The following is a 19,815-nucleotide window of genomic DNA, read 5'->3' as shown; positions in this document are numbered from 1 at the left end:
AAAGATTAAATCCCAACATCAACAAACTGATTAGAACTTATTAGTGTGGCTTTAAGCCTGGAAAATCAACAATTGACCAGATATTCACCAGCGCCAAATCTTGGAAGGACCAGTGAAAAGACGATCGACACACACCACTTCTTCGTCGAGCTGCCTTTACGAATTTGGTATCCACGCAAAACTATATGGTACAGGAAATATCCCACTGAGCCGTTCGATACCAAACGAGGTTTTAGATAAGGTGACTCCTATCGTGCGACTTCTTCAATCTACTCCTGGAGAAAATAATTCGAGCTGCAAAGCTAAATAGAGATGGTACAATCTTCTATTGATATCATTGGCCTCAACAACAGCGCCGTTTGTTCTGCTTTCACCATACCGGATAAGGAAACCAATCAATTGGGTTTGGTAGTGGACGAGGGCAAGACGAAATATGTATGTATCTCTGTCATCGACTAGCACACTGTTGTAAACTCGGCTATAACCCCTTAAGCGGTGTCTATACCAATCAAGAAGAAGAAGAACTGTCCGTTCCAGAAATGGATAGCCATCCGCAGTTGGAAATTGGGTTCAAATAGTTGTACATAGGGGCTATAAAGGGTCATTCTTTGAAATTAGATTGCAAAATTTGACGAATTTATTTCCAAAATGACCTTTTTTATCCGCTCAACATTTAAAAAAAAATCGCGAAAATCAGTGATTTTTCGGAGGGTCACACTGAGACGATCCCTTAACGTCCTTCTATAATTCGAGATTCCTATCAAGAATTATTCTTATTATCAAAAATTCGATATAAACTAGAAGTTTACAGAAAAAAAAGAATTATCCTAATATAATAAAAATATATGCATACACTCATGTAAATATATTGGCACCTATGCACTTGTATGTGCGTCCATATGTATAGTGCAATCACTCGCTAATGGGAGGCGTGTTCTACGCCGCCGCAGCGTACGTGGACATTTTATTATAGCGCGTCTCAAGCAGAAAGCAATTATGGAGTGGAAGCAAACGGAAAGCAAAATAACAACCAGCAACAACAACAGCGAGTTCGCTAGAAGTGAGGAGAGACAAGCGCATCAACAGCGACGAGCACCGATTATAGGCAATTAGCTAACTCTTTAGCGCTGTATAAACACGCACAATCGCACAAATTGCTACGAAATTATACACATGTGTGTGTGCGTATGTTTATACGCGCATATGCGGCAGCGACCAATACCGATTGGTGATCACTTGCTCGGCGCTCTCAATTGTCTCGCTCATTGGCATACGCCATATTGGATTTAGTGTGCTGTTAGGCGGAGCCTCTACTCGTTGGTGGTTTTTGTTGTGCGCAATGCAATGAAGGTGCGAAAACAGTGGCACAAGCGTGATAGCGATAGTCTCTCACACCAACCACCCCCGTAGAGCGCAGTAAAATTGATGTACGCAGCCAACCAAATGCCTCACTTGGCACGAGTACGTGATGTGTCTGCGGGGCCACAAACAGCGATATTTATTTATTGTCATGTTCGCTTGCGTTTGGGCCCTTGGCAGTGTGTCAGCGCTGGGAACAGTCGCTAGCGGTGAGCGACAGTTAGTTTGCTGTCGACTTTTCAACGGTTCAGTGCTTCGGGTTTTGCGGAGTAGCTCGTAATTTTGTTCAAATTGCGGTTTATATACAAGGGTGCTGCAAATAGATTTATCAAAAAATAGTAGATCTCTCGTAAGAATTGTAAAGTGAAGTGGAAAACCGTTATACATATGCAAATATATAGTTAAATTGTCAAAACTGCAGTCGAAAAGAGAATTGGATTGTGCCAAAGTGTTTATTGTGTTGAAAAAAGTATATCTACACATGAAGAAAAACTTATTGAAAAAAATAACTGTAAAATAATTCCCTCTCATCTTAACTTAAAAGTGTCACTCTCCAACATGGAGGGCACACGACCCTTGGCCGCGGAAACTGCAAGCAAGCTAACCAAATTTTCAACACCTTTTTCCATCGAGAGTCTGATCGCCAACCATCAACAGCAGCAACAACAACAAAAACAAGAGCTCGAAAGGAGTACACAAACATTAGCACCCACCAGCAATCGCGAGCAGGACGAGTTAAACGCGCGCGCTTTGGTAGCCACATCGGCCTTGGGCCTCGCCAATTTTCCCTTTTACAATCCCTGGCTGCACGGCTACTTCGCACAGAATCACGATCGGCTGACGCAGCTGATCTCCAGCGGCAGTTACCTGACCAATTTTGCCAAAGCTGAGCAGAGCGTAGGCTCAGCAGCGCCACCGCTACCGCCACAATTAGCGTCGAAAAACGCCACCACGTTGCCACCAGCCCATCCGCATCCGTTGCCACCAGGTGCTAATTTCACCAGTAACAGTGATCATGCACGTACGCTGCCGACGGCGTCTGCACATGCTTTCGAGCCACAAATAGCAACGCGCTTTCTCCTCAATCCGTCGGATGCGAATTACCGCGATAAATTGCTGCTAAGTAGCTTCGGCGGTGGCCTGGTTGGTGGCGCACATGCGGCACCAACAAATGTGGCACCAGCGGGTCTGGCCAATGATACCACCGGTGAACAACAGCGTGCAAATATGGAATATGCTGGTGATGATTATGTGCACAATTTAACGGTACATACGCGCCTGCATAGCCCCCAGCTGAGTAGAGCCAGCGCGATGCCATGCGAACCAACTGTAAATGATATGAGCATGGTGGCTTCGTCCGCCTCAAGTTGTGCGAATACGAACAGTCGCGATTCGCTGAAATCGCACACGTCCGAAGCGCTCTTGGATGTGGGCATGGATGAGGATTTCGACTGCAGCGGTGATTCCTGCAGCGATATTAGTCTAACAATGTCACCAAAAAATTACAGCACTGATATGGATAAGAGCAGAGGTAAATAAAATTGGATAGTGTTATATGTAAATTCGTATAAGAAAATAGTCTAACTCCGAGAGTCTTATAAATGCAGGATATTCCTTGGCAACGTTCATTCGAATAAAAAAGGGGGTTAAGCTTTAATGCTAAGCTTATAACAAGTTTTATGAGATCAATATTGTTTCGATTCCAATATGTAATATCATCATCATCACTTCCGGCATCTCCCACTGTAGCATGGGGCCTCAAAATATGTAATATACAGTAGTTTGAGGGAGAGCGTCGGATCGTAAGGTTTAAGTGACTTTCTAACAAATGGCTAAGTGCTGGGTGGGAAAGATAGGGAATACGTAGAATGGTTGCGGTATAATTGCTTGATCTGGTAGGAATATTTTGTTCTCAAACTCATTCTGGACAGGAGAACAATTATGGGAAATAAATGGGAATTAAAATAATATGTTTTGCTCTTTAATCGATTTCAGCTTATTTTCGTCACATATTGCACTGAATCAGTGTTCTTACCAGTTTCATTCTTTTCCTCATTTCCTATTTTTCCGCATCTTCTTTCACAATATCTCAACTTAACTTAGTGTTTAGGTATATAAAGACTGATTTGTATATTCTTTGGCAATCTAAATGAAGCTTTCTTCTTACTCGAGGTATTCGAATCTTAGTTTGTGAGGAGATACAGTATTGTGAGGAAGTACAGTATTGACAGCGTTGCTTCGGAATACTTCAGCATCTATTCTGCATTTAATTTATGAATGGACCCGTATTTCTTCCTCTACAGACTTCGTGTGGTTGTAAACTGTGCTCGCTCAGCTATCAAAAATTAGGGTTAGCTTTGAAGTTTAGTCTAATTATTTAAGCACATTTGCCAGTGAAGTTCGTAGAATTGGTTTTGATATTTTTTTCCGAAGAGCGTCACTGAGAAATGCTTGCAAAAATAACAAAAAATGTTTACTTTATCTTGAAAATGAACACCTTCTGAAGGTCTTCATAAAAATCGAAGAGAGTAACGAAACTGAAACTACCTACTCGCTTCAGTAAGAAATGTGTGTAAGTCTATAACCTCACTTTTCTAAAATTAAATTTAATGAATTGTATAAGAATAACCGTTCTCATATTAAATTTTTTTTAAAGATCGAGGCCTAAAATAACATTTCCTCAAAAGATCTCTGGAACTAAGGAAAAAACTCAGTCAAGTATAATTTTGGCGCTTTATAAAAACTTATGAGCACAAACTTAATTTTCTCTTTGATATTTTTAATGACGAGTTAGATATTAATGTTATTTGAAGACTACTACCTTTTGAAACATGAATTAGTCCTTACAGCTATGTAGAAAATATATTTTATACCCTGCACAGTGTTTATTAAATATGCAACGAGGTTTGTATCAACCAGAAAGAAACGTCGGAGACTCTATAAAGCAGATATAGTTATAATTGATCAGCGTGAAGAATTGAGTCGTCATGTCTCTCCGTCCGTCTGTCTGTGTATATGTACGTGAAATAGTCCTTTATGCTTTGAGATATCGAAGGGGGCCGTCGCCCCGGGCGCAACGTCTTGGGGGCGGCAAAACGATCTTCGCTGTTTTTTAATATTCAGAAAAATACTTCAACAAATTTTTTTACAAAATTTATTATAAAAGATAAAGAGTTGTACACTCACAATGTAACAATCTGAATAACAATGAAAAATATTAATTTTTACTCGAATACTCTTCAGTCTTTGAATTTGTCTTATATCTTTTGGATTATATCTTTCTTAAAAATAGTGATAGAACTTAAAGCTCACTTTTCTAGCTTTGATCGCTGTAAAATCACATATCATATCATTGTAATTTAAAGTTGCAACAGTTTCACATTCTATTGAGAGAATCGCAAGATTGGACAGTCTACTCTGACTCATGGTCGATCTCAAGTAATATTTGATCAATTTAAGGTTGCTAAAAGATCTTTCACAAGATGCAACTGACACAGGTGTAGTGAGTAGTATTCTTAAAGCTGTCGCTAACGTCTTGTAGGCTTCCAGTCCCATTGAAGAAATGTATAATAAAACTTTTTCTGGCGAAAATCCAATTTGTTCTTCGTTTTTCTTCGCTCTCTTTAATAAAAGTAGGACGTCTTGGATGTCACTGTATAAATCTTCATTATCCAAGTCATCTGGATAGGATTCGGCAAGTTGCTGGCATTTCTCTTTAATTTCGACGAGTTTGTCATTGTAAGAGTCTCTGGTTAGTTCTATAATTTGTTCAAAATCACAAAGAAAACCAAAATGGTCATTAAGCTTTTCCAAATTTGTGAAATGGGTGGATATTTCCATTGATGCTTATCCAGAATTTCGATCATACAGCGTCATATATGTACAGGTATGTACATATACATATACAGGTTTTATCACAATAAATTATTGTCCTTTTTGTCAGATCTTTGAGTGTTTTTCTAAGTGAATTTCGCTAATAATATGACTCAAAGTGATTTTTCATAATGTTTTTTAGGTTAATCGAATTCGTGAAAATTCAAGATTTTTAGTAGCTACATATTTTCGTGCCTTAACCTGAATAAAGGTGGGCGACAGAACATCCTTGCCCCCGGGCGCCCGAAGTTGTAGCTACGCCACTGCATATACATAGCTACAATACACACTGGCCGATCAATATCAGAATAGAGATCTCTTTATACAATTTATTTTTATGCTATAAAAAAAGCAACTGTGAAGGGTATTATAGCTTCAATGCAGCCGAAGTTAACGTTTTTGCTTATTTTAGTTTCTTATTGGCCCCCTATCTTCCTTTGAAGTTAGCATCGAAAATTGACAGCTTTTGGGCTGTTGGTGTTGAATCAGTCACTTTTTATCGTCAGCAGAGCTTGTTAGGATTTGAGACAGCTTTAAATAACTTATATTAGGTCCAGAACTAACATTTATTAAGTGTCTACCTTTTCTTTTTACCAGAATTGGTATTCAAACTTTCGAGAAATGAACTATTGCAACTCATCAAACACCTGAGCTTTTTCGTAACCACTAATTGCGGTGTTAAATTAAACACTTTCAAATAAAACTGTATAAGTCTAATAATTATGGCAGTCCACTGTTGCCACTTATCCATAGAAATCACAATTCTAAGCGAGTAAGTTTTCAGTTCCGGCTTTCAACGCAATTGGCTTTCTAAGTATGCACCATTTCTGAACGATTTGTTGCGCGCTTCATGTATGCACACACACGCACACACATCAACAACTTCTTAATTCGCCACTTCGCACTCGCCACTTCGCGCTCGCCTTGCTCATTTGCATTTAAGCCAAGCAAGAACAGCTTGACTAGAAATGGTTATGGCTAATTAATATGAGAAAACACAAGCGCACAAACATTTCCATTAGATTTTCCGTTCCGCAAACAATTATGATTGTGCACGGGCATTTGCATAAAAGCATTTAAGCTTCAATGTTAGGCGTCAATCAAAACTTTCAACTCTTCTTTCAAACGACCGCCACAACAACAATAGACAATAACGTGAACGCTTCACGAGCGGCGCAGGACGCGGCAGCGAGTGGACTTTTCATATTATATTTAACTGACACTTTGACATTTGCAGCTCTGCTCAGTGTTGAGTGAGCGTTCAAAGGCAGAGAGAGCGCATTCGCTATTGTGTGTCATTTTCTATTTCAAATTGTGCTGTCGTCAGTCAGCGTCACACACACACACACCGAACATACACATACATATATCCATTGGTGTTGTTCGTGGTGGATTTTCATTTCATATTTCTTGCTTTATCCTTGACAATAACAGCATAAAACGCGATCTCTCGCTCCACCACCAATGAGGCGAGCGGTAGGAGTGGGAGTCGTGATTATTGTTGTAATAAATTCATATAGAAGGCGTAACTAATCGCAAAGCAGTGGAAAAGTCATATGCATTAATATTTCATTTGACAGAGCAATCATCATCATCATCGTTATTTCGCCACTCCGTGCCGTTCTACTCTACTTTGCTGCCGTTTGGAAAATTAAATATTCATACTTTTACTTTGAGTGCCGTTGAAAATGTGCATTGAATAGAGGGGAATCAGTTTCTTCTATCTAAAGTATAGTAAAATTGTGCGTTCTTAAAGAGCTTAAAATGAGACGAATTTTAAAAAGAAGGATTTTATTGAGAACATTTTATATACAAAATTTCTTCGGTGGTACCAAATCTATAATATCTTTCACAAACACAAATGTTTGCATAGAAGAACTTTACTTTGATCGGTCAGTTAGTAGGGCAGCAATATGCTGTAGTTGCTCCATATGAACAATTTCTTCGGAGACTGTAGCCCTGCCTTGGAGAGTAATCTATGCAAAATTTTGTGCTGATATCTCGTCAAATACAAAAGTTTTCAATACAAGAACTTGATTTTGCTCGGTCAGTTCGTATGGCAGCACATAGCTATAGTGGTCCGATTTGTTTGGAAATTATACCGTTGCTTTGAGCAATAGCACATACAAAATTTCGTGAAGATATTATAATGAAAAGAAAAGTTTTCCATACATGCACTTGATTCCGATCGTTCAGTTTGTATGGCAGCTATATGCAATAGTAGTCTGATATCAACGGTTCCGACAAATGAGCAACTTCTTGGGGAGAAAAACGTGTGTGTCAATTTTCAGATCGATATCTCAAAAATTAGACTAGTTTTAAAAATTAATACATAACTATATCGCCTCGACTCGTCACGCTGATCAGTTACATATACTTTTTTTGGGGCCTCCGACATTTCCTGCTGGGTGTTGTTGATTATACACTGTTGAGGGTATAAATATACTCAAAGGTTTGTCATGAGTACTGTATAGCCAAGAACACTTGCCCCAGATGAAAATTCATTGGTTTAACAATTCGGCCCAACTTTGATTTCGATGACCAATCAAGCAAATAATGCACATTAATATTGCTTATTGCTTGTTTTACTAAGGTCAAATTAGCCACTGAAAACAATTCTATGTACATAAATCCCAAAAACTACTGCCTAAATCTTTCCGACTGATTATTGGGTTTTCGGGTGATGTGGACGACTTTCATTGGAAAAGTACTATTCGGCGTATTTATCCAAGCAGATTTGCAGTAACGCTTATCAAGTTATTGCTTTGGATAACACAAACATTTTTTTTTCTCTTTGAATACCTTTTCAAAAACCTCATCTCTTTTATAGCGGTAGATCTCTTCTCAAAGCAAACTAACTTAAAACACTGAATATGGTCGACGCAATCGTCAAGTCTCCAACATCGGCACCGAAAACAAATCATAAATCCCGTTTAACGTTATTTATTGTTTTTTTGATATTTATAGCGGTAAGATCCAGGTACTTGTGTAGAACCTTTGCAGCAGCAGTTAGCAGTTTACAGCAGGTTTTTTTCATTTTGAATATATGTACTATAAAGGAAGAGTTCGGAATGACCGCAATTAGACAGTTTTTATTATTTTTGAATTTCATTCGAGAGAGTAATTGCGCGCTCAAGCACCCTTGGCTCAAAAATAAAAAAGTAAAATAAGCTTTAGTTTTCTATAACCAGTCTTAGCATTGGTATAAGTTATATAGTATAGTATAGTTATATAGTGCCCAAAAAATAAGGTGACATTTGAATTTAAACTGCGCGCGTCGAAGGATTTGGAGAATTATTTTTTTTTTAGGTTGTTAGTACTGTCAGTCACATTTATGTCAAATTTCATGTCAAAATATTCATTAGTGTTTGAGATACGTGTCGTTTTGTGAGCTGCTAAAAGTGAGTTTTTCGTTTTTTGCGATGTCGAAATTTGTTGAACAAAGAATTCGCATTAAATTTTGTTTGCAGAATCAATTTTCTGCTACGGATACGTTGAGTATGGTGCAGAAAGCCTTTGGTGATGAGGCTATGTCTAAAAAAAATGTTTACAAGTGGTATAGTGAGTTCCAAGCCGGCCGTGAACGTGTCGAAGACGAAGAGCGTCCAGGGCGACCATCAACCTCAACCGACGAAGCTCACGTTCAACAAATCAAAGATTTGGTGTTGAAAAACCATCGATTAACAATTAGAGACCTTGCTGATGAAGTTGGCATATCGGAAGGCTCAGCCAATACCATTTTGAAGGATGTTTTGGGCCTCAAGCGCGTCAAATCTCGACTGGTACCGAAAACATTGAATTTTTTGGAAAAAAGGCGTCGCGTTGAAGTGTGTGAAACGATGCTTTCCGACTACCAGGGTATCATGAAATGCATTATAACTGGCGATGAGACTTGGATCTATGCTTACGACCCCGAAATAACCGATCAATCGAGCGAATATCGTGTCAAAAGAGAGCCGAGACCAAAAAAATCGCGCCAAAGTCGCTCAAAAATCAAGGTCATGTTGACTGTTTTCTTCGATTATCGTGGTGTTGTGCATTATGAATTCCTTCCAACCGGTCAAACAGTCAACATGGAATATTATTTGAACGTTATGCGTCGTTTGCGTAACGCTATCCGCCTAAAAAGGCCGGAATTGTGGAAAGACAATTCTTGGTTTTTACACCACGATAATGCACCATCCCATACTGCCCTCGTAATTCGTGATCATTTCGCCAAAAACTCAACCCATATCGTTCCGCAACCACTGTATTCACCTGATCTGGCGCCGTGCGACTTCTGGCTGTTCACCAAGCTCAAAAGACCGCTCCGGGGACACCGTTTTTATACGATAGAGGAGATTCAAGCCGCTGCGAAGACGGAACTGAAGGCCATCCCAGAAAGTGACTACAACCAGTGTTTCGAAGATTGGAAAATCCGTTGACATAAGTGCATTGCATCGGGAGGGGATTACTTTGAAGGGGATGAAATTGATTTGGAAGAATAAATAAAGAATTTTCAAAATAAATACATACTTATTTTTTGGGCACCGTAGTACCTCACTATGTAGGTAAGTAGATTAAGTGGCTTTCTGACGACGCACCTGCATATGTCTTTAGCAGTCCCATTGTGAAAACACCGCAGCTAAAATTCCTTCACTCTGTTTTCTCCTCTGTGAACCACCGCGTGTTTCTGGCTCACCTCATTAACTATTGAGTAAAAAATTTCTAATCAATCAGCCGCCAGAACTCCATAAATTACGCCTCAGAACTTCATAGCGCTTATGCATACTACTTTTTTTACTGAAGATTTTTGTGTGGCGCGTACTGCCTCATCGCTGTGTCTCATCTAAAATTAGATGATTTAAAGTTTTAATCTTTTCTTTGTCATCTAATACAATTTCACACAGCATCTGTATTGAGCCAATTAGTAAATTGTCCGTATTTTGAATTAATTGAGTCAATTAATCGATAATCCACTTTGGTCCATAAAAATATTCCGGATATAAAGAGCATCTTTATTGAGGCAATTAGTAAATTGTCTGTATTTTGAATTAATTGAGTCAATTAATCGATAATCTACTCTGGTCCATAAAAATATTCTGGATATAAAGAGTATCTTTATTGAGGCAATTAGTAAATTGTCTGTATTTTGAATAAATTGAGTCAATTAATCGATAATCCACTTTGGTCCATAAAAGTATTCTGGATATAAAGAGCATCTGTATTAAGCCAATTAGTAAATTGTCTGTATTTTGAATTAATTGAGTCAATTAATCGATAATCTACTCTGGTCCATAAAAATATTCTGGATATAAAGATCATCTAAAGAGCATCTTTATTGAGACAATTGGTAAATTGTCGAAACTTTGAATTAATTAAGTAAAGTTAATAATTGAGTTATTCTAAGGTTTTTAAAATTATTTCGGGTTTAAATATCAGAAAAATAGTAAGTTTACTGAAGCTTTTAAGCTTTCTCGGTAAAGATAACCTCAAAACAGATATATGTACATATACTTCTACTTACTTATGTGCATATACAGATGCCAATCTCTTAACAAATTGTGTACACAATTATTGAGCGGTTGAGCTCAAATATTGCACAGTTATTTTGCTTTCTTGAACTTTGTTGCTTTGACTTTGTGGTCCCCGAACCACAGCTCGCTCGCTTCATAAATCAAAGTGCTGAGCAATTGTCTGCAGATACGCCGTCGCCACTCAAGCATACAAGTGTTAAGAAATATGATAAACTCGTGTTTGGAACGATTCAGTTGGAGAGCAGAGAATCACTACAATAACAAAAACAATAACTGCGCACTCGTGTCAGCCGATTATGACTTCATTTGCGGTGATTCTTAACGTTCAATTTGTTAAACTCATTTAAGCCTTGAAAAAATACAACAACAACAAGCGATTTGTTGACAATTTCGTAGAAGCAAATATTTTGCGCATTGTTTGCTGGGATTTCACGCTTAAGTGCCAGTGATTGTCGCCGAGCGTTTGCCTTTGGGGAGGTGCAGGGTGTGGGGGCTGACTGTAGTTGTTGTGTTGTTGGTTGTCGGCAAGTGGGTGTCATATTTCAAACAGTCGCAGCGAATTCAACCGAAATTGATGCGGCGATCGCCACAAAGCAGTCACACACACATACGCATGCATACAAATGAGTACAGCTGCTGGCATTCGCGTTGATGTTGTCTTTATTGCTGTCATAACGCTTGCCACAAGCTTTGACACACCCCATTAACCTCTCGCAAGCAAGATGTTGCCTTTGCCGTTATGTTATGCGGGTGTTTGTGTGACTTTGTCCATAATTTTATTTAACAGGATATTATGGGCGGTGCAATCGTCCGGCTGTTTGTGCGCACACATACATATATCCATATATATGTACATATGTATGTAAATATATGTGCGTAAGTGTCTTCGTGTGCGCTCTCGACAAGCTTCAATTGCAATTCTCTGTAGTAAAAGTCATTCATTTCTTTGTGACAGCACAGATTACTTAACTGCGCTTAATTTAATTCATATAAATATTTTCGAAATTATTTCGAGCTTGTAGAGTGGGTACTTAAGAGCATTTCTAAGTTCATAGCAAGTTGTGGGGTGGAGGGTTTTGAAGTATTTCCGTTTTGAAAATTTGCATATTTACGCTTGCGGTTGACAATATGTGCTGTGCAGAGATAATTGAGAGACTCAATGGAAGATAATAAGAAAGTTTGGAAGACGGCTTGTTATTATTAGAATATACATACATACATATGTATGTGGGAGGGCGGTCCGATACATTTTACCCAGCGATAGTGCAACTTATTTAAACCATTCAAAAAATCATGCTCTGGCGGTCTGAAAATGGATCTCATGCTCTGGATCAATGTACCTCCGCTTAGCAGGCGCTGCTCGAGGACTAGCACCTTTGCTACTGCGAGACTAGAATAGAATGCAAGAGATCTACTGCACAACATAGCCTTAGCAAAGTTCATCATCGCAATTTTACTGGACTCCATTAAATATCCCTGTGGTAAGGCTAAAAATCTTGTCGGATGCTAGTTGTCAGAGTTTAATGGCGGAGGGTGAGGAGGAAACATTCAGGTACTTTCTTTTGCATCGTTCAGCCTTGCAAAACTGAGGCTGAAACTTCTCAGTAACCTTATCTCTTATCTTCGGCGAATCAGAAGACATAGCTGAAACTGACTTTAGCTGTCTCAACAAATTTGTGATAGGCTCAAAGCGCTTTGCCGATTTGTGAGGGTCTTAAGATCTATTTTAACATATAGGAGGTTTAGGTACACCAACGGACCGTGGTTCTGTCCATACTGTCCAAGTGAGATCCCTGTTAGGATTGACAACTTTACCTAACCTAGTTCCAGGCGAACCTTTAAGCTGCTGGAAAACTGCAGTATCTTCCAGGCAGAAGGCCAAGCAAAGCTGCTGAAATAGGCAATTACATGAGAAACAACATAAAGAACCACAATATGTATATATGGATAGTGGCTGCATATATATACTGTGTTCCAGGCCACAGGGGCGTTCCGTAAAAGGTAATAGTTAGATGAGACACATGTAGAAACTGCAGATGTGCTGCTCCTATTCAGCCTTCTAGGTGAAGTATTCGAATTAGATATAAAATATCTATTAAACTGCGCTAAAAGATCGAACACATGTTGTAAACTTCAGCTCATATTAAAATAAACCTGCATATGAGATTACATCCTATAGGTCTATGTATGGCATTACAGCCAGTAAAGATAACCTAACCTAGCCTTATTACCATTAACCCATTTGGTCGTAGACGGAGGCGTGAAATGATAAATGATTCAATCGTGGAGGAATACTTCTTCACCCAATGCAATGAATTTTGCAATTCGACGTCATAATTCGGAACGGTAGAGCCCTGTGACGTTTTGCCTTTCTCCAATTAGTTGGTTTGGGTATACCAGAAAATGTTGGTCATCAGCTTTCTGGTCAGGACAATCTTCTTTATCAACGGAGCAGGTCCGTCAAGTGAAGTCCTTTAATCACGAAGCGATGCAGATACGCAGATCCGGAAGCGCTTAAATCGCTTAACCTACAGAGTTGTCGTGGTGTTCGTAGTAAGCGCGGTCAAGTTTCTCATATCCAATATTTCATACAGTAAATTAAACCCTGCTGGCGTACGCCGATGATATTGATATCATTGGCTCAACGTCCGCGCCGTTAGTTCTGCTTTTCTCCATACTGGATAAGGAAGCGAAGCAAATGGGTTTGGTATTGAACGAGGGCAAGATGAAATATCTCCTGTCTTCAACCAAACAGTCATGGCACTCGCGACTTGGCTCCCACGTCAGTGTTGATAGTCATAACTTTGAAGTCGTAGATAATTTCATCTATCATGGAACCAGCATTAACACCAACACCAACGTAAACCTCGAAATCCGACGCAGAATAACTCTTGCCAACAGGTGCTACTTCGGCCTGAGGAGGCAATTGAGAAGTAGTCCTCTCTCTCGCTCACTCATTATTCTCGTCCTTCTATGTGGTGCAGAGGCATGGGCGATGACAACATCTGATGAGTCGGCGTTACGGATTTTCGGGAGAAAGGTTTTGCGGAAGATTTATGGTCCTTTGCGCATTGACAACGGCGAATATCGCATTCGATGGAACGATGAGCTGTAAGAGTTCTATGACGCCACTGACATAGTTCAGCGAATTAAGAGGCAGCGGCTATGCTGGCTAGGTCATGTCGTTCGAAAGGATAAAAATACTCAAGCTTTGCAGAGGAAGAGTAAGATCTCCAGAAGCAAATTCTGAGATTTCAGCTGTTTCAGCATTTCTCTGCCAATACGAGATCGTGGACATATCCTAAAAACTGATACTTGGTTGAAGCTGCGTAACCTTATTTTTGACCTTGTTGGATTGCCGATCAATGTTGTCGAATTTCCATTATTTTAAAATCCGTGGACACGTCCACTGAAACGTGTCACCTTCTATAGATAATTAATAGGGGAAAAATGGGGGATTCCGATCATTATTTTTATAGTCTCGGACGAAACTTAAGTTTTCAGTTTCCCTAATTGTAATTAATCTTTCAGTTGCTAATTTCCACAGAATTTTATTTAAATCTCCCTTTTACTGACAGGGATTTCGAATTATACGATTTTTTTTTAATTTCAGGCTATACACACTCTGATAGTGAAGACTGTTCTGATGATGAAGCGACGAGCGGACCAAATGACTCAAATAAGGATTCCTCCAGTAATTGCGGAGGAAGTAGCTCGAAATCGCGGCGTAGACGTACAGCTTTCACCTCCGAGCAACTATTGGAACTGGAGAGAGAGTTTCATGCGAAGAAATATCTCAGTTTAACGGAGCGGAGCCAAATAGCGACGACCCTTAAACTCAGTGAAGTGCAGGTGAGAACTTTTTTGTTAAAAAAAAATGTGATATTAGAAATATAATCGAAAAACAGTAAATTTAAAATAGCAATAAAAAAAATTATAAATATAGGTTAGGTTATATATTATATTTCTTTATATTTTCAACTCCTTCATATATTATTAAATAAAATATATAACATCCATCTTTAGTTAAAGCTTTTATAATAAACTATTTATCCCCTCTCTTCCTCTCTCCCCCCACATTGGCAGGTGAAAATCTGGTTTCAAAATCGTCGCGCCAAATGGAAGCGCGTCAAAGCCGGTCTCACATCGCATGGCCTCGGTCGCGGTGCTGGCGGCGGCACCAAAATAGTCGTGCCCATACCGGTGCATGTGAATCGCTTTGCGGTGCGTTCGCAACACCAACAACTGGAGAAAATGTGCCTGAGTGGTCCAAAACCTGATCTGCGCAAGAAAATGCCCACCGAACTGAGCGGCTTCGAGAAATTCAATGCCGCCAATGGCGTGGTCGCGGGCCTGAGCAATGGCAGCGCTGCCGGTGTGCTCAGCGCGGCGGCGACGCCGGCAGCATTAATGGCGGCAGCGAATATGGCGGCGGCGACGAACACGGTGACGGGCACTTTGGCCTTGGCGAGGAGTATTTATTGATTGGTCGCCGTATTTATTCGCTCGTCATTTAAGACTTAAGTTTCATGTTTGTTTTGAGATTATAATCGAATTAAGTGACTAATTTAATATTAATTTATTTGTTTTTTATTTTTCAATTAAAGTCAGTTTTACTTGAAATTTTAATTTCTTTTGAAAAGTAAGTGAATGTAAATGAAAATTTAAATAATAAGATAAGTTTAAAAAATTTAAAATATTTTTTTTATTCATTTCGGTTTGTATACTTGTCAAAAAGGAGGGCGACGTTGGCTATGAACTAAGGGTTAGAATTTTTACATGGCTTCTTTTGTATAGTATTGAAAATATTATATAATTAGAATAAACTTCTTAGATAAACCACCAGTAAGGAATCGTTAGTTCGGTGTTGAAGTTTTCAGTGGCACGACCAATTAATCCGTAAACCCAAGTAAATCTAGACAGTGGTCTGGATAAGATTTATTTTATATCGAACAATTCCTGGAAATACAGTATATATTTTAAGTTTATGTAAATTCTTCAGGGTGATCCTGCTTACCCTTACTTTAAAATCGTTCAAATATCTACAAAAATCAAACATCCTCACAGTTCTTTCTTCTACTAACATCTGCAAGTAAATTCGTGTGGTGGATGCCTCCAGCTTATTTTTAGAATACTAGTGAATCCTATTGGTGTTGTAATCTCAGGGCAGGCCCGAGACAATTTACCGCTCTAGGTCAAGTTCTCCACCCTTTCAAAAGCTATTTGCCAAACAGCCTGTTCAGGGTATTAATACAATGTGTACAGAAAATTAGGCAAAATGTTGCCATGAAAGTCTTGCGCCCTCGTGATTCGCTCTTCTCTACATAACGGAAGCGCTAAGAAGCACTGCAATGGCTGCACTAGAAAGGTTACTCAACCGAACACCAATAGACATTGTAGTGGAAAGCTCTGCAGCAAAATCAGTTGTAAGATTGGCCGCGTTAGGTGAATTCTTCACGAGGACCTTCGGGCATAGCTCAATAAGTGGATATAATAGACCACATAACCTCGCACTTTATTTGGTAGAGAAGGTTTCAAGTCACACTAAAAGAGAACGGATGGCACAGAAGCATGCGGATCGTCAACGGAACTTACAACATCTATACAGACGGATCAAAAATGGTTAATGGATGGATACCGGATTATATTCCTCGATCTCAGGCGGCTTTCAGGCAGGCGGAAACAACTTTGTGGTTACAGCGGGCGGAAATTAATAATCTCACATCGCATTACGTCAAAGAATGCCCCAGGAGGGTAGTAGGTATAGAGGTTGTCGAAAAACGACTGCATAAATACTGGGTTCCAGGTTTTTTAGATATTCCGGGAAATGAAATAGCTGATGAGATTGCCTTAAGCGCCATCCAACTGGCTACCGAAGAAGTATGGAAAATACGAAAGTCTCTAAAAACAATATAGAATGAAGTTTCTGAAAGGACTGTCAGACGGATCAGAGCGAGATGGAATGCCTTAAGGACATCTAGGATCCCCAAGATATACCGAAAGAAAACTCTCATGCTTTTTACTCAGCAGGTCTCGAAAGCACTGCAGAATGGTTTGGACGTTTTTTTTCCAAGCCATAGATCACAACCCCTTCTGGCATTACATGCGAGCTGGATGGGTTTAAGTAACGACGATACATGTAGAAAGTGCAGAAAAGCGGGTATGAGAGACGCTGGGACATTGAGCGAAACGCGGTGAGTCGGCGGAATCGGTGGCTAAGCTAATATTGAAGGTCCAGAAGAGTTTGCTATTTACTACGAACTGCTCCTCTACAGCTAAACTCTAAATTTGGATAGTAACATTCTATTGAACCGTTATTCGAAGTAAATATTCTTCCAGAAGTGACTACCTTTAGCTAATAAGAGAGGAATTATGTTCCATCAAGATAACGCTAGACCACACACATCTATAGAGACTCGGCAGAAGCTTCGAGAGTTGGGTTAGGATGTGCGTATATACCCCCCTTATAGACCGAACTTGGCACCAAGTGATAACTACATGTTCCTGTCTTTTGATGAATAATTTTGCTAATAAAGAATTTGCCTGGAGAGAAGCTTGTGAATATCGACTGTTCCAGGGACAAGGGCTCCTATCAGAAAACGCATTATGAAATTACCTTCAAAATGGTAACAAGTAATCAAACAAAATGGCGTAAATTTGGTTATCATTGTACTAGACCTTATATAAAAACTTTTTGATATTCTCCGGAAGCAAGGTTCAATTCCATGAGCTGTATCTAGAACGAAAATGAGGCCACGGCTGTAGGTGCTCGTTAGATAGGGTTTAAGGACCTCGATATACAATATTATAGTGAATTAGGGCAAGACGAAATATCTCTTTTCATCAAACAAACAGTCGTCGCACTCGCGACTTGGCTCCCACGTCACTGTTAATAGTCATAATTTCGAAGTCATAGATAATTTCGTCTATCATGGAACCAGTATTAATACCAACAACAACGTCAGCATCGAAATCCAACGCAGAATAACTCTTGCCAACAGGTGCTACTTCGGACTGAGTTAGTATTTGACAAGTAAAGTCCTCTCTCGACGAACAAAGACCAAACTCTACAAGTCACTCATCGTCCCCGTTCTGCTATATGGTGCAATGGCATGTACTATGACAATAGCTGATGAGTCGATGGACGAGCTGAACGAGATATACGACGACATTGACATACAAGTTGCAGCGAATTAAGAGACGGCGCGGATGGAAACACTTCAACTCTGAAAGTGTTCGACGCAGTACCCGCTGAGCGAAGCAGAGGAAGAGGAAGACCTCCACTCCGTTGGAGAGATCAGGTGGAGAAGAACCTGGCTGCAATTGGTATCTCGAATTGATGCCAAATAGCGACAAGAAGAAGCGACTGGCGCGTTGTTGTTAACTCGGCTATAACCCCGTAAACGGTGTCTACAATAGTAAAAAAGACGAGGATTAAACAATGTTTTATTCCATACATTATTGATATAACCGACGGTGTCGCTAAGTGACGATGAAGAAGCTCCGTATTGGCAGCTTTTTTATGAAAATGATGCTCTAAAGGTGACATTTTCTAAGTCATTTCTATAATTGACCCAAACGCTAACATCAATTAATAAGCCACTTTATCAAATTTATCACGCATAACAATTCAGCCCAACTGGCTGATAATCGGTGATTTCAAGTGTTAGAACAACATAACCTAAAACCGAATCCGGCAGTTGGTGCGTGTGAATAACTGAACGTCGAAAGGAAAGGTGGAAAGTGAGAGCAGAAAAGTCAACTGTCAATTTCACACATCGCAAGTCCATGACGAATAATGCAATTTAACGCACCAAATTGTAACAATTCACGATTTCAAGAGCCTGAAGAGCCGAGAAACAACAAAAACGCAACGCTGCTAATGGACGAGAGGCAGCCGAAGTGCTTGGCAAGTATGGATGTGTGCGCATATGAGGATAACGCTGGCACGCAGCAAAGTTTGACTTAATCGAAGGCAATTTGTGTGATATTTTGTGTTTATATACATACATATATACACACACACACAGTTATGTCGTATGTGGCATATGATTTAGGCGCTCATTTACAGCATCAGCGTGAGCAGCGGCAAACAATCACTCCAGGTGTCTCACGTGTCACGCCCCAAAACGGCACTAACTGCCAGGCGGCGGCGCAGCCAGTTGCCAGCCGATTAATAGGGTGCGCTGCAGCATTGACGACGAAAAGGGGGCGATTTCCTGTACACGCACACACACATATGTACATACATGCACTTAGAGTGATTTGTAAGGAACAACTACAGCAGCTAACGGTGGCTTATAAGCGATTGAGGTTGACTTATTAGCTGCGTAATGAATTGTGTTTTGAGCGAGTTGGGCACACACGCACACAAACATACACAAATCTACACACATACACATACTTCCATATGATGTCACACACACACATTTGCTTTGAAACATTCTATTGTACTGCATACCATGTGATTAAAGGACTATGCGTTGGCTGCTCTGCCGACTGCGCTGCCGCTATCGCTGCGCTTTGTTGTTGTTTCGAAAATTATAAGTAAAGTGTCGTTTAAATGCGTCAAATTGCCATTGTTAGGCGAGATTTTTTTTCTGGCTTTCAAACCGCTTTTCATTTAAGCATACAATTTTGTAATTGTTTTTTTTTTTTTTGTTGTTGTCGCTGACTGCAAAGTGAACAGCATTTTTGCCATGTCGTTTGTGTTGGTCTGCCGACAAATTTGGCGTCAATCGTCAAACAACCCCCGACAGCTATTGCTACTGCTATTTGTAGCTGCAGTGTTGTTGTTGTTCGCTGCGTGTCACGCACTGCGCGTTTTATGTTGTGACACGCCTCCGAAAGCGCGCACATTTGCACTACATTTAAACATATTCGTACACACACATACAAAGCAAATTGTATAGAATTGCATAAATTGCTTTGCTGTGTTGTTGTTGCTGCATATTTGCCTGTTTATGCGGCAATCCAGTTGCTCTTTGCCAGCAGCAGCTTAATGCAACACTTTGTCAATTTGTTTCATTTAATGATTTTCTTTATGTTTTTCGGATTTTTTACTATT

At 39.7% G+C, this 19,815-nt stretch overlaps 1 protein-coding gene across 1 annotated transcript; it reads left to right on the top strand.

Moving 5' to 3' along the window:
• The first annotated feature begins 1,518 nt into the window (after positions 1-1,518).
• On the top strand, positions 1,519-15,430 carry LOC126755003 (homeobox protein unplugged). Its single transcript, XM_050467258.1, has 3 exons — positions 1,519-2,890; positions 14,362-14,600; positions 14,835-15,430. The coding sequence occupies exons 1-3, from the start codon at positions 1,918-1,920 to the stop codon at positions 15,231-15,233; spliced, it is 1,611 nt and encodes a 536-aa protein (XP_050323215.1). The 5' UTR covers positions 1,519-1,917; the 3' UTR covers positions 15,234-15,430.
• Positions 15,431-19,815: the final 4,385 nt, after the last annotated feature.

Source organism: Bactrocera neohumeralis, chromosome 4 (genome assembly GCF_024586455.1).
Source record: "Bactrocera neohumeralis isolate Rockhampton chromosome 4, APGP_CSIRO_Bneo_wtdbg2-racon-allhic-juicebox.fasta_v2, whole genome shotgun sequence".
Taxonomy (NCBI): Eukaryota; Metazoa; Arthropoda; class Insecta; order Diptera; family Tephritidae; genus Bactrocera; species Bactrocera neohumeralis.
Note: the sequence above shows the minus strand (reverse complement) of the source record. Positions and strands in the feature narration are given on the sequence as shown.